At 43.3% G+C, this 20,241-nt stretch overlaps 1 protein-coding gene across 1 annotated transcript in view; it reads left to right on the top strand.

The window, feature by feature from the left end:
* nid1a (nidogen 1a) overlaps nucleotides 1–15,823 on the top strand; it is a 98,919-nt gene extending 83,096 nt beyond the window's left edge. The window contains exons 16-20 of the mRNA XM_048530693.2: nucleotides 813–984; nucleotides 7,189–7,346; nucleotides 11,110–11,233; nucleotides 13,309–13,421; nucleotides 15,347–15,823. Of these exons, the coding sequence (XP_048386650.2) occupies nucleotides 813–984; nucleotides 7,189–7,346; nucleotides 11,110–11,233; nucleotides 13,309–13,421; nucleotides 15,347–15,468 (689 nt within the window). The 3' untranslated portion in view covers nucleotides 15,469–15,823. The remainder of the gene's footprint in view (nucleotides 1–812; nucleotides 985–7,188; nucleotides 7,347–11,109; nucleotides 11,234–13,308; nucleotides 13,422–15,346) is intronic.
* The last annotated feature ends 4,418 nt before the right edge of the window (nucleotides 15,824–20,241 follow it).

The raw sequence follows: 20,241 nt of genomic DNA, 5'->3' as shown, positions 1-20,241 counted from the left end.
CAACCTCCAAGAACTCTGCATACTTTGAGTTCTGATCTTTTGATCATTACTGACTTCTGTTGCTCCATTGTAGGTGCTGCACCTTCAGCTGCCTAGATTGCAAGCTCCTGAATTCCCTCCTCAGTGTCTCCATCTCTTGACCACTCCCTTTTCCTTTAAGGTGAATTGTCAATTATCCGGCCACCTGTCCTACATAAACTGCGAATGTCACTTTGGGATAAGGGAACAGAGACCATTTCGACATTTTACAAAATCTGGAAGTTTGAAACTTGAGAACTAAACTTTTTCTATGAAGTTTTGCTTTGCTTTTACATATAATGCAGCTCTGACTCAAGGTCACCCTCACTTGTTTTTCTTATACTTTAAACCTCTTTCAAACAGGAGCAGGGTAAAGGGAGCAGAAGGCCCACTGATCATCTATCTCTGCTATTTTACTCCACCCTGCCAATCTCTCTTGATGTCATTAGTATGCAGAAATATATTGATGTCTGTCTTGAACATGATCATGGATTTAAGCTTCTGCTATTTCCACTTCTCTCAAATGTGAAATACTGACACAGTCTGTGTCACTCACCTTAGAGGAGAGATTCCAGTTATATAAATAAAAGTTCTCCAGTTAAAGACTGCCAACGTACTAATAGTGGAAGATAGTTAATATGCTGAGAGTGGGAAATGGCTTAGATTCCTTGATTAACTTGTAATGATACAGTAGTTTTAATATCAACATTTTAATTTGATATCTGCTCTGGATCATGTTTGTATGGATCTTCACTCGCTATGTGCTAGGACTTGTCTGTCTTATTGTGTTAAAGATCTGGAGAGCCCTGAAGGAATCGCTGTTGATCATCTGGGCCGCAACATCTTCTGGACGGACTCTGGACTGGACAGAATTGAAGTGGCCAGAATGGATGGAGACCAGAGGCGGGTGCTGTTTACTGATGACCTTGTGAATCCAAGAGCAATTGTTGCAGATCCTGTCCACGGGTATGTACTAGAATGAGAGCTCTCCCAACCTCCTCTAAAACCTCAAAATGCACCAGGAAGAAAGAAGTTGCATTTCCTCAGTGCTTTTCTAATCCTCAATGTCCCGAAGCATTTCCAGGCCAACTAAGTGCAAGGAATTCCTTCCTTGCACCTCTTGTTATGATTTCTCAATACCTTGAATTCACATAATTCAACAGTCGTTTTTTATTTGAGGAAATGTTTGAAAGGTGGGTACCTGGTTTATGGGATTACCATCAATATCAATGCCTCGCTATTGACTCAAACCAGTATTTCTCTGCTCTTTTCACCGGTTCCCTTTTGAAAAGCCCCAGAGTGGTGTTTAGAAAGCTGGCTGTATCCCCACCCCTCCAAAACATAAATTGGATTCTGATGCTGTAGCTGCTACCTATTTTAAAAGTAAATTATTTTGTCTTTCATTCATTTGAAAAATGGCATAATTGGGGGAAAAAGTCCTTTCACACACAGGAGGAAAGAAGAGTGGACCTAATAGATGGCTCTTATAAAGAGTCAGCAAAAGTACAAGTGGCCATCCCGGTTTCTGTATCTTCATGATTCAATTGAACTACTTAACTCCCAACAACTGTCAGGTAACATTTCTACCAGTTGACATTAAACTACCTTTAACGAACAGAAGGAAGCACATAATTCACAACTTTCCATAGATTCTGTGGTAGAAAATGTGATCACTCACTGGTCAGTAAAAATAATCATGAAGCTGTTGGAGAGAGATAGTAGAACTGCTGATGCTGGAGAATCTGAGATAACCTGGTGTAGAGCTGGATGAGAGGGGGAGGCGGATAGAAGATGGATAAAGGACAAGATAGGTGGAGAGGAGACAGACAGGTCAAAGAGGCCGGTTGGAGCCAATAAAGGCGAATGTAGGTGGGGAGTTAGGGAGGGGATACGTCGGTCCATGGAGGACGGAGAGGTCAAGGAGGTGGGCTGAGGTTAGTGGGTAGGAGAGGGAGATGGGGCTTGAGGTGGGAGGAGAGGATAGTTGGGAGGAAGGACAGGTTAGGGAAGCGGGGACAAGCTGGGCTGGTTTTGGGGTGCAGTCAGGGGAAGGGAGATTTTGAAGCTTGTGAAGTCCACATTGATACACTTGGACTGCAGTGTTCCCAAGCGAAACATGAGATGCTGTTCCTGCAGCCTTCGGGTGGCATCAGTGTGGCACGGCAGGAGGCCCAGAATGGACATGTCATCCAAGGAGTGGGAGGGGGAGTTGAAATGGTTGGTGACTGGGAGGTGTAGTTGTTTGTTGTGAACCGATGCAAAGCAGTCCTCAAGCCTCTGCTTGGTTTGCCCGATGTAGAGGAGGCCACAACGGATACAGTATACCACATTAGCAGATGTGCAGGTGAACATCTGTTTGATGTTCAAGGTCTTCTTGGGGCCTGGGATGGGAGTGAGGGGTAAGGTGTAGGGGCAGGTGTAGCACTTCCTGCGGTTGCAGGGAGAAGTACCGGGTGTGGTGGGGCTAGTGGGGAGTGTGGAGCAGTCAAGGGAGTCACAGAGAGAATGGTCCCTCTGGAAAGCAGACAAGGGTGGGGAGGGAAAAATGTCTTTGGTGGGGTCAGATTGCAGATGGCGGAAGTGTCAGAGGATGATGTGTCGGATTCAGAGGCTGGTGGGCTGGTACGTGAGGACGAGGGGGATTCTGTTTTGGTTGTTATTGCGGGTAGCGGGTGTGAGAGATGAATTGCGGGAAATGCGAGAGACACAGTCGAGGGTGTTTCTGACCACTGGCCGGGGGGGGTGTGGTGTTGGGGGGGCTGGTGGTGGTGTAGTTGCAGTCCTTGAAAAACAAGAACATCTGGGATGTCCAGGAGTGGAATGCCTCATCATGGGAGCAGATGCTGAGAGGCAAAGGAATTGGGAATAGGGGATGGCCTTTTTGCAGGATGGTGGGTGAGAGGAGATGTGTTCTAGGTAGCTCAAGAGTCTGTAGGCTTGAAATGGATATCAGTTTCCAAGTGCATGTCAGAGATGGAGACAGTTCCAGGAAGGAGAGAGGTATCAGAGATGGTCCAAGTGAACTTAAGGTTGGTGGAAAGTGTTAGTGAAGTGGAGGCAGCACTGATACAGTCGTTGATGTGACAGAGGAAGAAGTGGGGGATAGGGCCAGTGTAGCTTTGGAAGAGGGATTGTACCACGTAACCTACAAAGAGGCAGGCAAAGTTTGGGACCATGTGGGTTCTCATGGCCAACCACTTTGTCTGTAGGAAGTGGGAGGAATTGAAGGAGAAGTTGTTAAGGGTGAGGATGAGTTCAGCTAAGCAGATGAGGGTGTCAGTGGAGGGAGACTGGTCGGGCCTGCGGGACAGGAAGAAACGGAGGGCCTTTAGGCTATCTGCATGGGGAATGCAGATGTAAAGTTGACGTGTTGGGGACCAGAGAATCGGAGGTTTTGGTGGTGTCATGGACGTAGGTGGGGAGTTCCTGGACCCCAAGGGGGAAACAATGGAATTGATATGTGTGGAGATGAATTCGGTGGGGCAGGAGCAGGCGGAGACAATAGGTCGACCAGGGCAGTCAGGTTTGTGGATTTTGTGAAGGAGATAGAAGCGGGCGGTGCTGGGTTGGGGAACAATGAGGTTGGAGGCTGTGGGTGGGAGGTCACCTGAGGTGATGAGGTTGTGGATGGTTTGGGAGATGATGGTTTGATGCTTGGGGGTGGGGTCATGATCCAGGAAGTGGTAGGAGGAGGGGTCAGAGAGTTGGTGTCTGGCCTCGGTGGTGGAGGGGTCAGTGCGCCATACTACAACTGCGCCTTCCTTGTCCGTGGGTTTTATGGTGAGGTTGCGGTTGGAGCAGAGGACTACATGTTCTGCAGGGGAGAGGTTGGAGTGTGTGAGAGGGATGGAGAGGTTGAGGCGATTGATGTCTCAATGGCAGTTGGAGATGAACAGGTCGAGGGAGAGTAGGAGGCCTGGGGCTGGTGTCCAGGAGGTGTGGGTGTGTTGGAGGCGGGAAAAGGGGTCTGTAGAGGGAGGGTTAGGTCCACGGTTAAAGAAGTAAGTGTGGAGGCGAAGGTGGTGGAAAGACTGTTCAGTGTCCAAACGTGACCGGTATTTGTTGATGTGTGGGTGGAGGGGGACAAAGGTGAGCCCCTTACTGAGGGCTGACAGTTCGTCCTCAGTCAGAGGGAGGTCTGGGGGGATGGTGAAGACTCGGCAGGGCTCAGTGTAGCTGTCTCCTCTGCAGCTGCTGGCTGTGGGGGGAGCGACGTCAGCGGTAGCTGGAGCAATGTCAGCTTCGGCAGCGGGCGGAGTGTTGTAGGCTGGTAAATCTTGAATGTTGGTGGCAGCAGTGTCCTCAGTGTCTGTGGTGTCGGCCTTGGAAACAGAGGCGGCAGCATCAGTAGTGGTGTTGATGGCGTTGGCTGTACCGGAAGTGGCGTACCGGGCAGCAGCGGATTGACGTCATCGGTGGAATCCGTGGGTGCTGCGAAGATGGCCACATGGTGGCAGGGGCATGGTGGGGAAGGTCTTGGGTAGGGTGGCAGGCTCCAGTAAATTTAAAGTACTTTCAGTTTTTAGTGTCCAAAAAAAAGGCGAGTAGAATTGAGAGTTCAGGCTGTGGATCCTACAAAGAATAAAAAACAGGAGAGGTCCTTTGCAGCCTGTGAATCTAGTTTGTTCACTAATGTCCTTTATGAATTGGAAAACCTTTCATTTGTGGCCAGTTTGTGCCTGTCTGTGACTTCATTTTCACGTTAATGTGAATAGCTGTTCATTGAAGTGACCCGCACAAGCCACTCAGTCATATCAAACCACCACCAGTGGATCAAGAAGGTAGCTCACTATCACCACAGTGTAACTAGGAATGAACAGTAGACAAGCAACACCCACAACCCAATAGTGAGTGTAAAATATAACATATCTGCAATAAACTTCATCAGCTATAGTTTATCCCACTCAGAACTTCAGTGGAACAGATTTTTCTGGTTTCCTGTTCTGCTCGCTAATTGTGTTTCATTAAACATAAAAGAGTAAGATGCAGTTCCTGTGTGTGGAGATCTGGTATGGCACATTTGTGACTCCAACTGCATCCCACTGTGTTTGAATCTCACGTGGTGCATTCCAAGCCTTGTATAATAGACACTTCTGTACTGGGAGCCTTTGGTCCTGTTTTTGAAGTGTTGAAAGAGCATCATGCTGAGCACAGCTGATTTTTTTTTTAATATAACCTGAGTCAAAAATTGCATAAGCAAATATGAGAGAAATCGTTAGCGAGAGAGAGTAGCTGTTGCAAACTGAACAAGGAAATGAGGGAAATCTGGTCAGTGTCAATGGCAATGGATCATGTTTCTGGTTCACGTAGATTGGAGTTCAGCTTAACACTGGTCAAAGCACAGGATCTTATGACAGCAGTGCTGATTCAGATGTAGGAGCATGTTGAGATGGGCAGCTAAAACATCGACACTAATCTTTTACAACAATTATATTAAAGTTGTCATAACAAATGTTTTGTGTTTTATAGTGTAAGAGTAGGTGCAGAGAAGGCTTGATGAAATGGTGCGAAGGGTGAGAGAATTCAGATATGTAACAAAGTAAAAGAGATGGGATTATTCTCCATAAAGGAGAGAAGGTCAATAACGAGGATCAGTCACCAGAAAAGAGATAACAGGGTGTAGAGCTGGATGAACACAGCAGGCCAAGCAGCATCAGAGGAGCAGGAAGCCTGAAGAAGGGTCCAGACCCGAAACGTCAGCTTTCCTGCTCCTCTGATGCTGCTTGGCCTGCTGTGTTCATCCAGCTCTACACCTTGTCGTCTCAGATTCTCCAGCATCGGCAGTTCCTACTATCTCTCAATCTCCAGAAGATGCTGTTTTAAGTTGCTTGGCAAGTGGAATCAGATGGGAGTTGCTGCTTATTTTGTGCAGCAAGTTATGATCTGGTGTACATTACAATAAAAGGAGAAAATGCAGGACAAAGTGGCAAGAGCAGGGGACTAGAACTAATTGAAATATTGAATGGCTGAATGTAAGAAAAGGGAGTAAGCACAGAAGTGGATCCTTTAGCCCTTCAAGTCTGATTTTCTACTCCAGTTCGCTTTCTAAATTTCTCCCCATGTCCCCTAATTTCCTTAACATGCAAAAAATTCATTGAGAGTTTTAATCAAGACAGAAATCATTGACTATGAGCTACATCCCTCTGTGGTAGGTAATTCTACACCAGGAAATTTCTCCTTGTCTCTGTCCTAAATTGCTGCTGCTTTATTTAAAAACTAAGACCTGCAGCGCCAACAAGGGACGTACATTTTCACCTTACAAAATTCTTGAAGGTCTTGATATATATCAATTGGATCAGCTCTCATTGTTGTTAACTTGATTACCTACTTGATCTCCCCATATAGGGTAATCCTGCCATACCAGTGGTACACCTATGAGAGGAGCAAAATGCTGAAAAGCAAGTCCCAGTATTTTCTTTTTCCCAGAATTTTTTTTTGACTAAGTTGAATTGCTGGCAGCTTAAATTGATCACATATGTTCACTTCTGATTCTAACCAACTTGGAGTCCAGAGTTTGAAAGTTGGTCACTTTAGGGTTTCCTAAGTAGACAGAAATGCTGGTGTTCAGGAACACTGTCAAGTTCCCAGGACCTTCAACTGAGAACAAGATTCCGGCAAAGAGTTTTATAGCTTCTCTGTCTGTATGTTGCTTCCTGTCTGTAGAACGGCAATCCATGTGAACGGCGGGTTGCTAGACAAAAATTAGCATAAAGGCCTCTAGATCTCTCAAAGACAGTTTTTCTTCAGTAATTAAGGGATTAAACTCCATCTCTAATCTCCTTTGAAAGCATTCCTTAGCTATTCCTCCAAATTCACTTGATTTCCATTAAAAATTAATGGCCTACAGCACACTATAAAATGTTAACTCAGTCTTCAACAAGTCACTTCATGAAACCCCCCTCAACCCAAATAATTCAAAGTCTTCAAAATATGTTCCAGATAGTCCTAGAATGTAAGTATGTATTGCCAAGTCCAGGAGTCAATCTGATGGAAATTGTGCACCCTGCAAGGTGAATACAACCTTAAAAGAGGAGAAACCAAAACTAGTATGTTGTTTCCAACTCTCATTCCACTCCCCAAAATGCAAGCCCACCTACCTCCCCTGAGGTCTATGCGGATTTAATTCATTCATTGTGCTACCTGACCTATTTCTCAAACTTGTTCTTTTAGTAACTTGTACTGGACAGATTGGAATCGAGCTGCTCCCAAAATTGAGACCTCATACATGGATGGAACTAACAGACGGATCCTTGTGAAAGATGACCTTGGCCTTCCTAATGGATTGACCTATGACCCCTATAGTGCATTGTTGTGCTGGGCTGATGCAGGTATGTTGAACTTAGATACAATTTCCACAAGAAATGTTTAAAATGTGATTTATAAAGTTAATATCTGAATTTTATTTCCTATAATCTTAGCTTTGAGATGATGAACTAGAGTCTGAGCTTCAGACAAAGTCGATGATTTAAAAGCACAAATGGATTTAAATGGAACAAGAAGTTGCCTGGAAAAGCTGAGCAGGACTGGCAGCATCTGTGAAGAAAAAAATCAGAGTTAACGTTTTGGGTCTGGTGACCCCTCCTCAGAACCAGACCATTTTAACTCCCTCTCCCTCTCCCTGGGTGACATGTCCATCTTGGGCCTCTGCCAGTGTCACAGCGATGCCAACTGCAAACTGGAGGAACAGCATCTCATATTCCACCTCAGGAACTTACAGCCCAATGGCCTAAACATGGATTTCACCAGTTTTAAAATCTGTTCCCCTGCCGGCCTCATTCCATGTCCAACCCCCTCTCTCATCTCTGCCTCCTTGACCTGACACAACCTGTCCATCTTCTCTCCCACCTATTCTCTCCTCCCACCTCCATTGACCAATCCCCACCACTGCCTATTTGCACTCACCTATCATCATCCCACCTACCTTCCCTAGTCCCACCCATCCTTTCTGTATTTATTTCTGAGCTCCCTTCCCCCTCCCCATTTCTAAAGAAGGATCCTGACCTGAAACGTCAATTTTCCTACTCCTCTAATGTTGCCTGGCCTGCTGTGTTCCTCCAGCTCCATACTGCATTGTGTCTGACTCCAGCATCTGCAGTTCTTGCTATCTCCATTGAAGTTGTCCAGCAGATTTGGTATTGCAGCCTATGTAGATGAGAGCATGAGCAAATGGATTGTGATATTGTGGTGCAGGAAACCATTAATGTGTGGGAATGAAAAGGAATGTAATTGTAGTTTAACACAGTATAAATTGAGAGGATGGACATCATTCTCTGCAGCTGAAGGTAAGAATCCAAAAGGCTATGTCATCTTCCCTGGTGTAAGAGCTAATGCTTCACCTTAGGGGTAGAGGGGATCTTGATGTGCTAGCAGGATGATCCAGTTGTGGTCCATGTGGATACCAAGGACATAAGTAGGGCAAGAAAGAGATTATACTGATGGTTATAAACAGCTAAGGACTAAAGTTAATAAAGCAGAACCCGAAAGGTAGTAATGTCTGGATTACTACTGGACCTGCAAGCAAATTGCCACAGGGTAAATACGATCACAGAGCTGAATACATAGTTCAAGGATTGACGTGGGAAGAATGAATTTTGATTCATGTAGTGCTTCATCTGATGAAGGGGCCACGCTCCAAAAGCTTGTGATTTCACATAAGCCTTTTGGACTATAACCTGGTGTCGTGTAACTTCTGATACTGTAGAATTGCATATAAGTTACAGAAGCAGGCTATTTTAGACCTGGTGTAGTGTAATAAGCGAGAAGTAAGTATGTTGTGGTAAAGAATGACCTAAGTAAGAGTCATCTTAACATAGAATTTCACATACAGTTTGAGGGTCAGAAATGTAGTTCTGAAAGTAGTGTCTTAAAACTTAAAGGCAATTACAAAACTATAAAAGACGAAACTGGCTAAGGTGGAATGACAAAACAGGTTAAAAGGCAAGATCATAAAGAATCAGCGGCAGATATTTTATGACTCAAGAAAGATATATGCCACTGAGAAAGAAAAGCTGAAGAAAAGTGCATTATCCATAGCTAACTAAAAAGGTCAAATTGAAAGAAAGGATGCTACAAAGTTGAAATACTGCGAAGATTATGGGTAAAACTACAAGATTGGATAATTTTTAGAAAGCAGCAAACCAAAACAAAAAAGGGTTAGAGGGAGAAATTGAAGCTTAAGAGAACATTTGCACACAATATTAAAACAGACAGTAAAATCTTCTACAAGTATACAGAAAGAGGAGTGGCAAAAATAGGCATTGACCCCAAAGAGGGTGAACTGAGAAATTAGTGATGTGAAAAAAGGAAAAGGCAGAGATTTTGTGCAATTGTTTAAGCAAAGTAATGGGACTAAATGCTGATAACTTCCCTGGATCTGCAAGAAAATGGCTGTACAAGTAATGAAGGCACTGGTTGTAATCATCCAGTACTGCAATGGTCATATCTGTAATCAAGGAAGCAAAGAGACAAAGCAGGAAACCACGCACCATTTATTTGAATATCTGTTGTTGTGAGGAAATGTTAGAAAATGTTATTAAGGTGGTAGCAGGGCATTTGGAAGATCATAGCACAAACCATGTTGACTGGTTGATTATGGAAGGGAAATCACGTTCATAAATTTGATTGGGTTCTTTGAGGATGTAACTTACTCTCCTTGACATTGCTGATCTCTGTTCCTTTCTCAGCTCATCTATTTCTGAAACCTTCATCCATGCCTTTGTTAACTTGCGGATTTATAATTCCATTACTTCCTTGATTAGCCTTACATTTTCCATCATTGGACATAATCTCACTCAAAATTCTGCTGTACATGTTCTAACTTGTGCCCCATCTCAGTTCCCCAACACCCTTGGGCTAGGTGACTTACTTCTACTCCTGGTCCAATGGCTCAGTTGTAAAATTTATCCATTTTTCAAATTCTTCCATGGCCCGGTCTATCACTGTCTGTAACATCATCCAGCCACTACCGCTTTGAGAGTTCTGTCCTTCTCTGATTGTATCTTGTGCATCTCTCATTTTCATGGCTCTGCAGTTGGCAACCTTGGCTGATGTGCCAAGCCCCTCAGTTCTGAATTTTGCTCTCAAAACCTTCTGAGCCTCTCTATTTTTCTTTCTTCCTTTTTCTTCCTTTTCCTCTTTATCACCTCCTGAAAATGTTTGGTTGTCTAATGTTGCCTCACATATTTCTAATATTTAATTTTGTTTCAAACAGCCTGGGATGTTTTATTGCATTGTAAGTATTTTGTAAGTTGTTGTCATTTAGTCTTTTGGTCCATGCGATAGACAAAACTGGATCATTTTCTCTGTATGGGAACATTCAGATGGAGCTGATGTATCGCTCACTGCACAAGCAGTTTTAGAGCACGCTATAGTTAAGAGAGATCTATTGGCCATTTATGGTCATGGTTTTGACCACACAGGATGAGAAATTCAATTTGGTGCCCAATCCAGGAACACCTCCAAATTCAGCCAGCAAGCACAGGGATGATGGGTGACATACATGTAACGTTTGACAGTAAATAAACAGGCTGTGCTCTTGATTTATAAGTGCCCTTTGTGTCTGTGATATTGAAGCACTAAATCTATCCTAATAGAGTTTCAACAACAACAGTGGAGTAAAATATCAGAGGTTCTCCGAGGGATAAAAACCAAGTTAGCCTCTAATTTCAAAAATACTTGTAAATGTTTGGCCTAAAGCTGTGTGCATCTCATGTTGCAGTTGTGTGACAATGTTACTGAATAAATGCTAGAGGACCAATTTACTATTCCAGATCATGTTTTCCTGATGTGGAAAACTGCTTTAATGTGATAGATTTTTGAAATCTCCTCTGGAAGTTTCTCAGGATTTAACTTTGATTAATTCTTGCAGTACAGTTTGCGTATTTAATGATTACTAGCTTAATTTTATTTCGATGAATGAGCTGCCAAAACAAAGCTGCCTGTGGACCATGTTTCCGATCTATAATGGATAGCAGCTTCCCTTTAAACTGCTGACAAGACCTCTGTTTGTTCTGTTACACCCACTCACGCGCTCTCTCTCTCGCCTGATCTATGCTGTTCCATGCGGGGTTTGTAACTGTTCACTCTCTGCAGGAACTCAAAGGTTGGAATGCATGAACCCGAATCGACCTGGACGCAAAAGAATACTTGACGGCATCCATTATCCCTTTGGGATTACAAGTTATGGAAGGAATTTGTACTATACAGACTGGAAAAGGTACAATGTCCATTACAGTGAGGTTTTCTGAGATTATACCAGATTGTGCCTTGAATGACATTTATACTTAGGACACATAGACAGGCCATCGATTAAAACAGCTCCATGTTGGCTGCTTGTGCTTCACATAAAACACCTTGCACCCATCATCATCAACCCCTGTGAGAATATTCTTCAGTTCCTTTATTCTTCATGCATTTAAACTAACTTACCCTTAGGGTATATCTAAGCTGTTTGTCCCAGCTATTCCTTGCAGAGGTGAGTCCCTGCACTAACCACTCTTGGTAAATGAATTTCTTCTGAACTCACTTGGATTTATTAGTGCCTGTCTTTTGTTTATGGACCCTAGTTGTGGACTCCACACAAGCTGAAATGGTTTCCTTATGTCTGTCTTAATTAAGCTTTTCATAGTTTTGAAAATGTCTGATGAGTCATTTGCCAACATGTTTTTTCCCCCAGTCAGAAGGAGTCCCAGCTTTTTTCAGTCTCTCCTGAATATACAAACTGTAGCAGAGAGGTCAAATAGAATTGTGATACCATCGCAGTATATACAATCCCACCCTAATCAAAACCATGTGATTTCCAGGGAGGATCAAATGCCTGGGCCAATTTAGGAAAACCTAATACAGAAAATTTGTTTTTGTTTCTCCCCAACCGACCCACCAGAGATAAGTCCAGTTTTCATTTAGGATTCAGCAAATTGGTGCCTTATGCACGAGACAGGGGTCTTTTTCATTGTTCTCGGGAAAAATGCACCTGTTGATGTCTGACCTAAATCTGGCCTTGGACCATTTAAAATTGTGACCATAATTAATTTAATTGACATAAACTTCATTTAACATATCATCCTGTCACAGATATTGGAAACACCCTACCCACGTGACAGCATCTGTGAAAAGAGAGAACAAGAAGTGATGTTTCAGATCAGTGATCTGCCAACAACCTGAAGCATGAACTCTTTCTCTCCAAAGATGCTGACAAATCTGAGATAACAAGGTGTAGAGCTGGATGAACACAGCAGGCCAAGCAGCATCAGAGGAGCAGAAAAGCTGACGTTTTGGGCCTAGACCCTTTTTCAGAAACAATTCTTCCTGCTCCTCTGCTGCTTGGCCTGCTGTGTTCATGCAGCTCTATACCTTGTTATCTCAGATTCTACAGCATCTGCAGTTCCTACTATCTCTATGCTGACAAATCTGTTTGGTATTTCTAGAATTTAATGTTTGTGTTGCAGACTTCGAACATTTGAACCCAAATAACTGATCTGAAACTGCACCATGTTAGAGGAATCCCATTGCATTAGGCTGTGAAACATTTCTTACTGTAATTGTGATGTACCATTACCTGGCATGCAGTTATTTCAAGTTGAGTTTCAGCTTCATTGATTTATTTTCAAAAGCTTTTGTGCCCTTAATTTGCAAATTAAATGTTTCTTCACCCTTTGCATCCAAATAAAATTGTAAAACGTGTGTATCTGCAGTGAAAGTTTTAAAAAGTGAAACCTACTTCCTTTAAAAGGTTGTTTTGTTGGGCTTGGCAATGGCGCTGTCTGCTAGCTGTTCCAATGTTGTTGCTAAGGTTCTGATTTCGGAAGAGGAAAAACAGTATCGCTATGAAGTGTCTGCACAACATCCACTGCGACTTTATGCAGTTAACAAAGTAAAGTTTCGTCTTTGCAGCTAAATTACCATGAGATGGGTGGGGACTAAAATGGGCTAAATGACTGTCACGTAAGTTGTTATTTGAGGAACATAGTGTATTAACATAGGTGTAATGAGAACAAAAATTCAGCAGGCCAAGCAGCATATGTGGGGATAAATGAGACAGTTGACATTTCTGGTTGTTGAGAAATCATTTGAAACATTAAATCTTTCTTTCCCCGTCGTTGCTGCCTGACCTGTTGAGTTTCATCGAGCTCTTTTTGTTCTTGTTTCCGGCATCTACAGTAGTTTAGTTCTGACTTAATTGTATTGTTTCTAACGTGTATTGACACCAGTATGCTAAAGAAATGTAACACTTAGAGCTGGACTCTTGACTGCACAACCTCTAATTGTGTCTTCACTTTTGTAATCATGCAGGGAATCTGTCATAGCTGTAGATCGTATCTTTGGTCGAGAGAGCGATGAGCAACAGCCATCCAAACAATCTCGTCTCTATGGAATAACCACAGCTTACTCACAGTGTCCGCCAGGTAACACTCACTGTTGCATGCTCTGTCTCAGCATCTGTATCTTTTGAGTGTAAGCATTGACCAGATGGCTGAGTAGGTTATTTTGGATTCTAACATCATAAGTATTGATTGACTATCCTTTGAAGTGTTTTTCAATCAGAATATCTGCTGCAAAACAGGCTGATACCAGGTTCCATTGCGATCTAACCTCTTTCTGTGAGAGTGGAATTAGTACCCAGATCCAGTCAACATATCAGCCCACTGAACTCCTTCAACTCTAGGAATTTCTGGGCCTTAAATTTAAAATTCTCATCCTCATGTTCAAATCCTTCCATGGCCTTGCATCCTCCTATCTATACATAGTTAGACCCCAGCTAGAATTCAGTGAATAGTTTTGGTTCCCTTATTTAAGAAAAGGTGTACAACTACTCGAGGCAGCCCAGGGAAGTTTCACTATATTGGTACTGGGCCCGGGAGGATTTTCTTTTGAGGAGAGTTTAACCAGATTGGGACTGTGCTCATCGGAGTTTATTAGAATGAGAGGAGACTTTATTGAAACAGACAAGATTCTTGTGGGACTTGACAGGGTAGATGTGGAAAAGTTGTTTCTCCTTCTGGCAGAGTCCAGGACCAGAGGGCAAACTCTGAGGCAAATGAGGAGGAACAAAAGCAGAAATTGCTGGTAAAACTCAACAGGTCTGACAGCATCTGTAACAGTAAGTAGAGTTAACATTTCAAGTCCAGTGACTCCTCCTCAGAACTGATAACAGTGAGGAAAAGGTGGAATTTATGCTGAAGATGAGGTGGGGGGAAATGGAGGAGAGGTGAACGGATTGGTGGAGACAGAGCCTAGAGAGGGGTAGGCAGGCAAGGGGATTATTAATAGTAGGCCAGGGCAGAGAGAAGCTGAACATGCTGCAATGAGAACGGAGGGTGGAAGGGAATGGGTAGGCTGTGCTGAAATCTACCCACATTGTTGTGGAGTGAATAAAAAACAGAAGGATGGACTTGGGCCCTAAAGTTTTATTGTTGAGTCATAGAGGCTGCAGGATCCCCAGATGGAAAGTTAGATTCTGTTCTTCAAATTTGGTCTGAATTTCACTGGAACACTTCTTCAGGCTTGCGACAGAAATTTTGGCATGGGACACAGTGTTTTGAAGTAGCACGTGACTGGAAGCTCGGTCATTTTCACAGACAGATGAGGAAGAATTTTTTTCTCTCTGAGGGCAGTGAGTCTGTGGAATTTTTTACTGCATAGTGCTACAGAGGCTGGGTCATTAAATATATTCTAGGCTGAGACAGACATTTTAATCAGTAAGGGAATTAAGGATCATGAGGGAAAAGCAGTTGAGGATTATCAGATCAGACACAATCTTATTGAATGACAGAACAAACTCAAACAACAAATATCCTGCATATTATGGTCTATGTTTTACTATGTTAAAGATGCTAAAATGGAAGATTTCCATTTCTGTAGCACCTTTTATGACTGCATAGTGTCTGAAAGTACTTTACAAACAATGAAATGCATTTTGAAGTGTGCTCACTGTTGGAATGTAGGAAACACACTAGTCCATTTGCATGCAACATGCTCCCACAAACAACAACATGGCAATGACCAGATAATCTGTTCTGTGATATTGATTCAGGGATTAAAAAATTAGGCCAGGAGACCAGAGAACTCAACTGCTCTCCCTTTGATATCGTGACACAGAATATTGTAAATAAGTGGATCTTCCCTTTAAAATAGCCTCTGAAATCTGATATCTCTGGCAGTGCAGCACAGGGGAAATCAACATATATTGTCATCCTGAAAGTCCTGCAGTGTTGTTTGAGTCCACAACCTTCAGACACTGACACAGAAATTAAAGTTTAAATACCATTTGTTGTCTTGAGAGAAGGTATATAAAACAATTTCAATTTTGATGTTTGTTTTATTTTGATAGGACAGAATCACTGTGCTGTAAATAATGGAGGCTGCACCCATTTATGTTTGGCTACGCCGTTGAGCCGGTCCTGTCGCTGTCCTGATGCTTCAGTGGGGATCAGCTGTGTGGAAAGAAACTAATAACCAAGTATTTCAGGGAGTTTCCATTACTATTTAGAATCAAGTCTCTTCCTCAAAGTCAAAATTCTGATTTGAAAACCCTTTTTAATTTTTAAAATATCATTTTTTAAACATTTTTTGTTATGTTTTTAAAAAAATTTTATTTGGATTTTTATTCACATTTTTAAAGAAAAATTACAACTGTAAATATGTTTTCTTATGATTCACTAAATTGTACTACGAGTGATGTTTAATTCTAACTTTATGGTGCTTTACTGTAATGTCACTTCACCATGAATGAAGCCAACACATCAGGTATTATGATATGCTCTGTACAGCTTTTCATCATATATCAAATAAAACAAAACTTTTTATACATGTTTATGTTTTCCATTGCAACGTACCCCTGAGTGTGCTACAGGAGGTGATTCAGGTCAGGGTCCAACACAACTGTGAGTGGGCACACTATTCACATGGGGGGAACCTATTAGAGAGAGTTTTGTTGCTTTATTTTGGGCTGGGCCAATAGTTATTGCCCATCCCTCATGCTCTGGAGAAACTGGTGGTAGAGCTACCTACTTGAAGCTTATACCTTTGGAGGGGAGTTTTCAGGATATGACTGAGAGATGATGGAGTGTTGGTTTGCATTGTAGTTAAAACATTGTGAAACCTGTGAGTGATGGTGCGTCCACGGCATCATTGTCCTTGCCCCTAAGAGGTCCTGTCATTAGGATTCCCTCACATTCTCCTCCAGTATCCCATTCCCCTACCCATTCTGTTTCTACTGGACTTTCTGCAAATCCAGCAAGAGTAGGCAATGTCATTGGTTTGTGTAATCCTTTGGAGTGGCACCCCAGTGTTGTAGGCCCTGAGGTGACTAATAGTCTTATACTGGATCCACATACCCTGCCTCGTATGGGGCAGATGGCATTTGCTGAAGTGAGTGGGCAGGGTACTTTTTTTTTCATGCTCCTTCCATTGGGTCTCCACCAGGGCCTGGCAGAGATACGTGAAATGGTTAGCTCTTCTGCAGATTCTGCATCGCCTAATTTGTCAGCCTTGGGCTCGTGAGTGCCATCATTCTGATGCAGAACAGATTAATTAAAGAGGAGACCAATGCTGTAGAAATCATGCTTCCCATTCATTGGATCTCATAAGTTGATTCGTAAGGTACTGACTGAGTAGGTCTTCCTTTGCGAGTATGTCCGCATTGAATTTCCTGTGGCAATGCATCTGCTGCTGTGAATTTTGAACAAGCTGGTGGAGATTAGATTAGATTCTCTACAGTGTGGAAACAGGCCTTTCAGCCTAACAAGTCCACACTGGCCCTTGCAGCATCCCACCCAGTCCCATCCCCCTATAACCCACACAAACCCCTGAACTCTATGGGAAATTTAGCATTGCCAATCCACCTAGTCTGCACATCTTTGGACTGTGGGAGGAAACCGGAGCACCCAGAGGAAACCCATGCAGATATGGGGAGAATGTGCAAACTCCACACACACAGTCGCCTGAGGCTGGAATCAAACCCGGGTCCTTGGCGCTGTGAGGCAGCAGTGCTAACCACTAAGCCACCATGCCGATGATGGATTGGATTGGGCAATGGTCCAGAAGTTGTCAGCTCCTAATATGGCATGGGTGATGTGAACATCTATGTGGTCCCTTACTCAGGCAATGACATGGTTGAATGAGTGAAGGTGTTGCAATGCGCTGTCATAGAATACACACAGAATCCACACATAGAAACCCTACAGTGTGGAAACAGGCCCTTCGGCCCAACAAGCCCACACCAACCTTTGGAGCATCCCAGCCAGATCCATTCCCCCTAAAACCCACCTAATCTATTCACCCCTGAACACTACGGGCAATTTAGCATAGCCAATCCACCAAGCCTGCATATCTTTGGACTGTGGGAGGAAACCCATGCAGACACAGGGAGAACTTGCAAACTCCACACAGACAGTCACCCGAGGCCGGAATCGAACCCAGGTCCCTGGCGCTGTGAGGCTGCAGTGCTAACCACTGAGCAACAGTGCCGTCCCTCATGTTTGTCTCTCTCTGATAAAATTTTCATCACTATTCAATATGATCCTGGTTGATTGATCACTTGAATTCCTTTTAACACTATCCCATAATTCCTTATTCTATTGATAATCAAAAATTTATCAAACTCTACGTTAAACATATACGATGACTGAGTTTCCATAGTCTGGAGAATTCCAAAGATTTATAACCTGCTGAGTTAAAAAAATTCTCTTTGGTCCTAAGTGGCGTCACCATTTATTTTTAAATTGTCCCCCTGGTTCTAGACTCTCCAACCAAGAGAAACATCTTAGCTGAATCAACCTATCTAAAATTATTTTGTAGGTTTCAATGAGAGTGTCTCTTGTTCTTCATTGCTCATAATTCCTCACATCCCAGATCCCTCAGTCCTGTTGCTTTATGGGTCACTTTCAGGGGAGATTATCCAAATTTGCACCAGCCCTCCTCTTTCATCATTGTTATCTGGGCCTTGGTTGCTACTGTCCTGTAGCCAGGCCCTGTGCACTGCTCTGTCCCTAGAAGCTTTGTGGAGACTCCTCTCCTAGTTCTGTGTTGGACTCCGACAAATAACAAATCCTAAATAAAATCCCCCAGATTAAACAACTCCAACAGTATCTCACCCTAAATAAAACCCCCAATGCGGACCACAGAGATAATGATCCTTCCATACCAATCCATAGACTCAAGCCTGCATTTGTAAATATCAATACCCACGGTATGTTTGTGAGATGACTCTGGTGGGGTGGGGTCTTCACCAAGCTGCCTCTATCTGCCAACCAACCTGGTTAAGTAGTCACCTCGCCCTCTGGGAAAGTATTTTCACCAACTTAATTATGCACCCACCCTGTCCTGGGTCATCTGGTTATGAAGACGACACTGGGGTCTCATGGTGCCCAGTAATTTGAGTTTAGCTCACACCAGATCCCTGCAAGATGCTTGACCAGCATGAACAGAAACTCTGAAGCTGAGCTGGTTGCAAGTAATGGAATAAGGAGCCGTGTTTCTGTGTAATGGAATAAGGCTGCAGCAAGACAGCGCTAAGGTTGCATTTGCCAGTCAGTATATTCTCGGAAAAGAAATTTTTTGTTCATTTAAGGTCTCTTCCCTTGCTGCTTCCAATGTTTTGCTAGCTACGGGCAAGTGTTTAACAGTTTGAGTGCCGCCAGACCCATACCACTCCTGACCAAGTTGCAGCCTTAGTTCAGACAGAGACAAATGAGCTCAATTTCACAGGTGAGAGTGACTTCCCTGGACCAGGCTGCATTGACCAAGCACACACAGCTGCAGCAAAACCGCAGTCAATGGTGAAAACTCTCCGCTGTTTGGTGTCAAGTGGTTGTGGTTATTGGAAGTCAGTTGTTCTCAGCTCCAGGACATCTCTGTAGGAGTTCCTCAGGGTAGTGTCCTAGGCCATCTCCAGTTGCTTCATTAGTGACCTTCCCTCTGTGTTAAGGTCAGTTGTAAGGATGTTTGCTGACCATTATACAATGTTCAGCAACTGGACAATATCTAGGTCTAGGCTGACAAATGGCAAGTGGCATTTGTACCACACAGTGTCCATTTCTAACAAGAGAGAATCTGATCAAAATCCTTGATTTTTCAGTAACCATTGCTGAGTCCTTCAGTATAGACATGGGTCCATTGATCAGAAACTAAAATGGACCAGACACATAAATGCTGCTATATAAGAGCAGGTGAGGGGCTAGGAATCCTGAGTCACCTGACTCCCCAAAGCCTGTTCTTCATCTACAAGTACAAGTCCGGAGTGTGATGGAACGCTTCCCACTTGCCTGGATGAGTGCGGCTCCAACACTATTCAAGAAGCTGTACCATACAAGTTGAAGTAACCTGCCTGATTAGCACCCCATCTGCCACCTTCAACATTTGTTCCCTTCAGCGGTGTATATCATTGACCAAAATTGCTTCCCAAATTATTTCTTTTTTTGTGAAAACTGAGAATTGGACATGGGGAACACCTGAGAGAGAATGGGACAGGTGAGTGAAAATAGGTGAGAGTGAGGGGTGGGGATAGACTCCATGTTGGCTACTGCTGCTTTGACCTTGCACCCCCAAAATTTCAGCTTGTGACTCCACTTGAGGACTCAACCCTCTGTTTGGAAACCCCTGATCTGAAGAAATACCACAGCATATGTTCCCGTGTTCCCGTGACAACACCTTCCAAACCTGCTTCCTCTTCTACCATATGAGAACACCACCAGTTGCAAGCCACACGCCATTCCAATTTGTAATAGGTATCACCGTTCCATCACTGTCACTGAGTCAAAATCCTGGAACTTCATTCTGGGAAGCACTGTGGATGTACTTACACTAGAAGCACTGGAGTAGTTCAAGAAGGCAGCTTAGCACCACCTTCTCAAAAGCAAAGGAGGATAGGCAATAAATTTTGGCCCATTCAACAACACTCATCTCCTAAATGAACAATCTTTTACCAGTGAAATCGCCTTGTGAGCTCCACATGTTGGATGAGTGATATAGCAAAGATTCACTTATAGATTTTATTTAAGAGTGAGATTGGTTCACTTATTTGACGCATCGCTATGAAAGAATTTGTATGTTTCATTGTACCGAACTGCGAAGGGTTGCCGGTTGCATTCGGTTTTTGGGCTGAATTTTACCAGCCCTCTGAAAATATGGGTCATGGTGAAAAATTTGTGATTTGTCAGTTGGGAGATGTATGGAAACTGATCAGGGGTCAGCTCTTTCTATTCAAGTTACCAGAGGGTAGGCCAT

Source organism: Stegostoma tigrinum, chromosome 4 (assembly GCF_030684315.1).
Source record: "Stegostoma tigrinum isolate sSteTig4 chromosome 4, sSteTig4.hap1, whole genome shotgun sequence".
In the NCBI taxonomy this organism is placed as follows: Eukaryota; Metazoa; Chordata; class Chondrichthyes; order Orectolobiformes; family Stegostomatidae; genus Stegostoma; species Stegostoma tigrinum.
The sequence above is the reverse complement of the archived record's forward strand: the minus strand, read 5'-3'. Positions and strand labels throughout refer to the sequence as shown.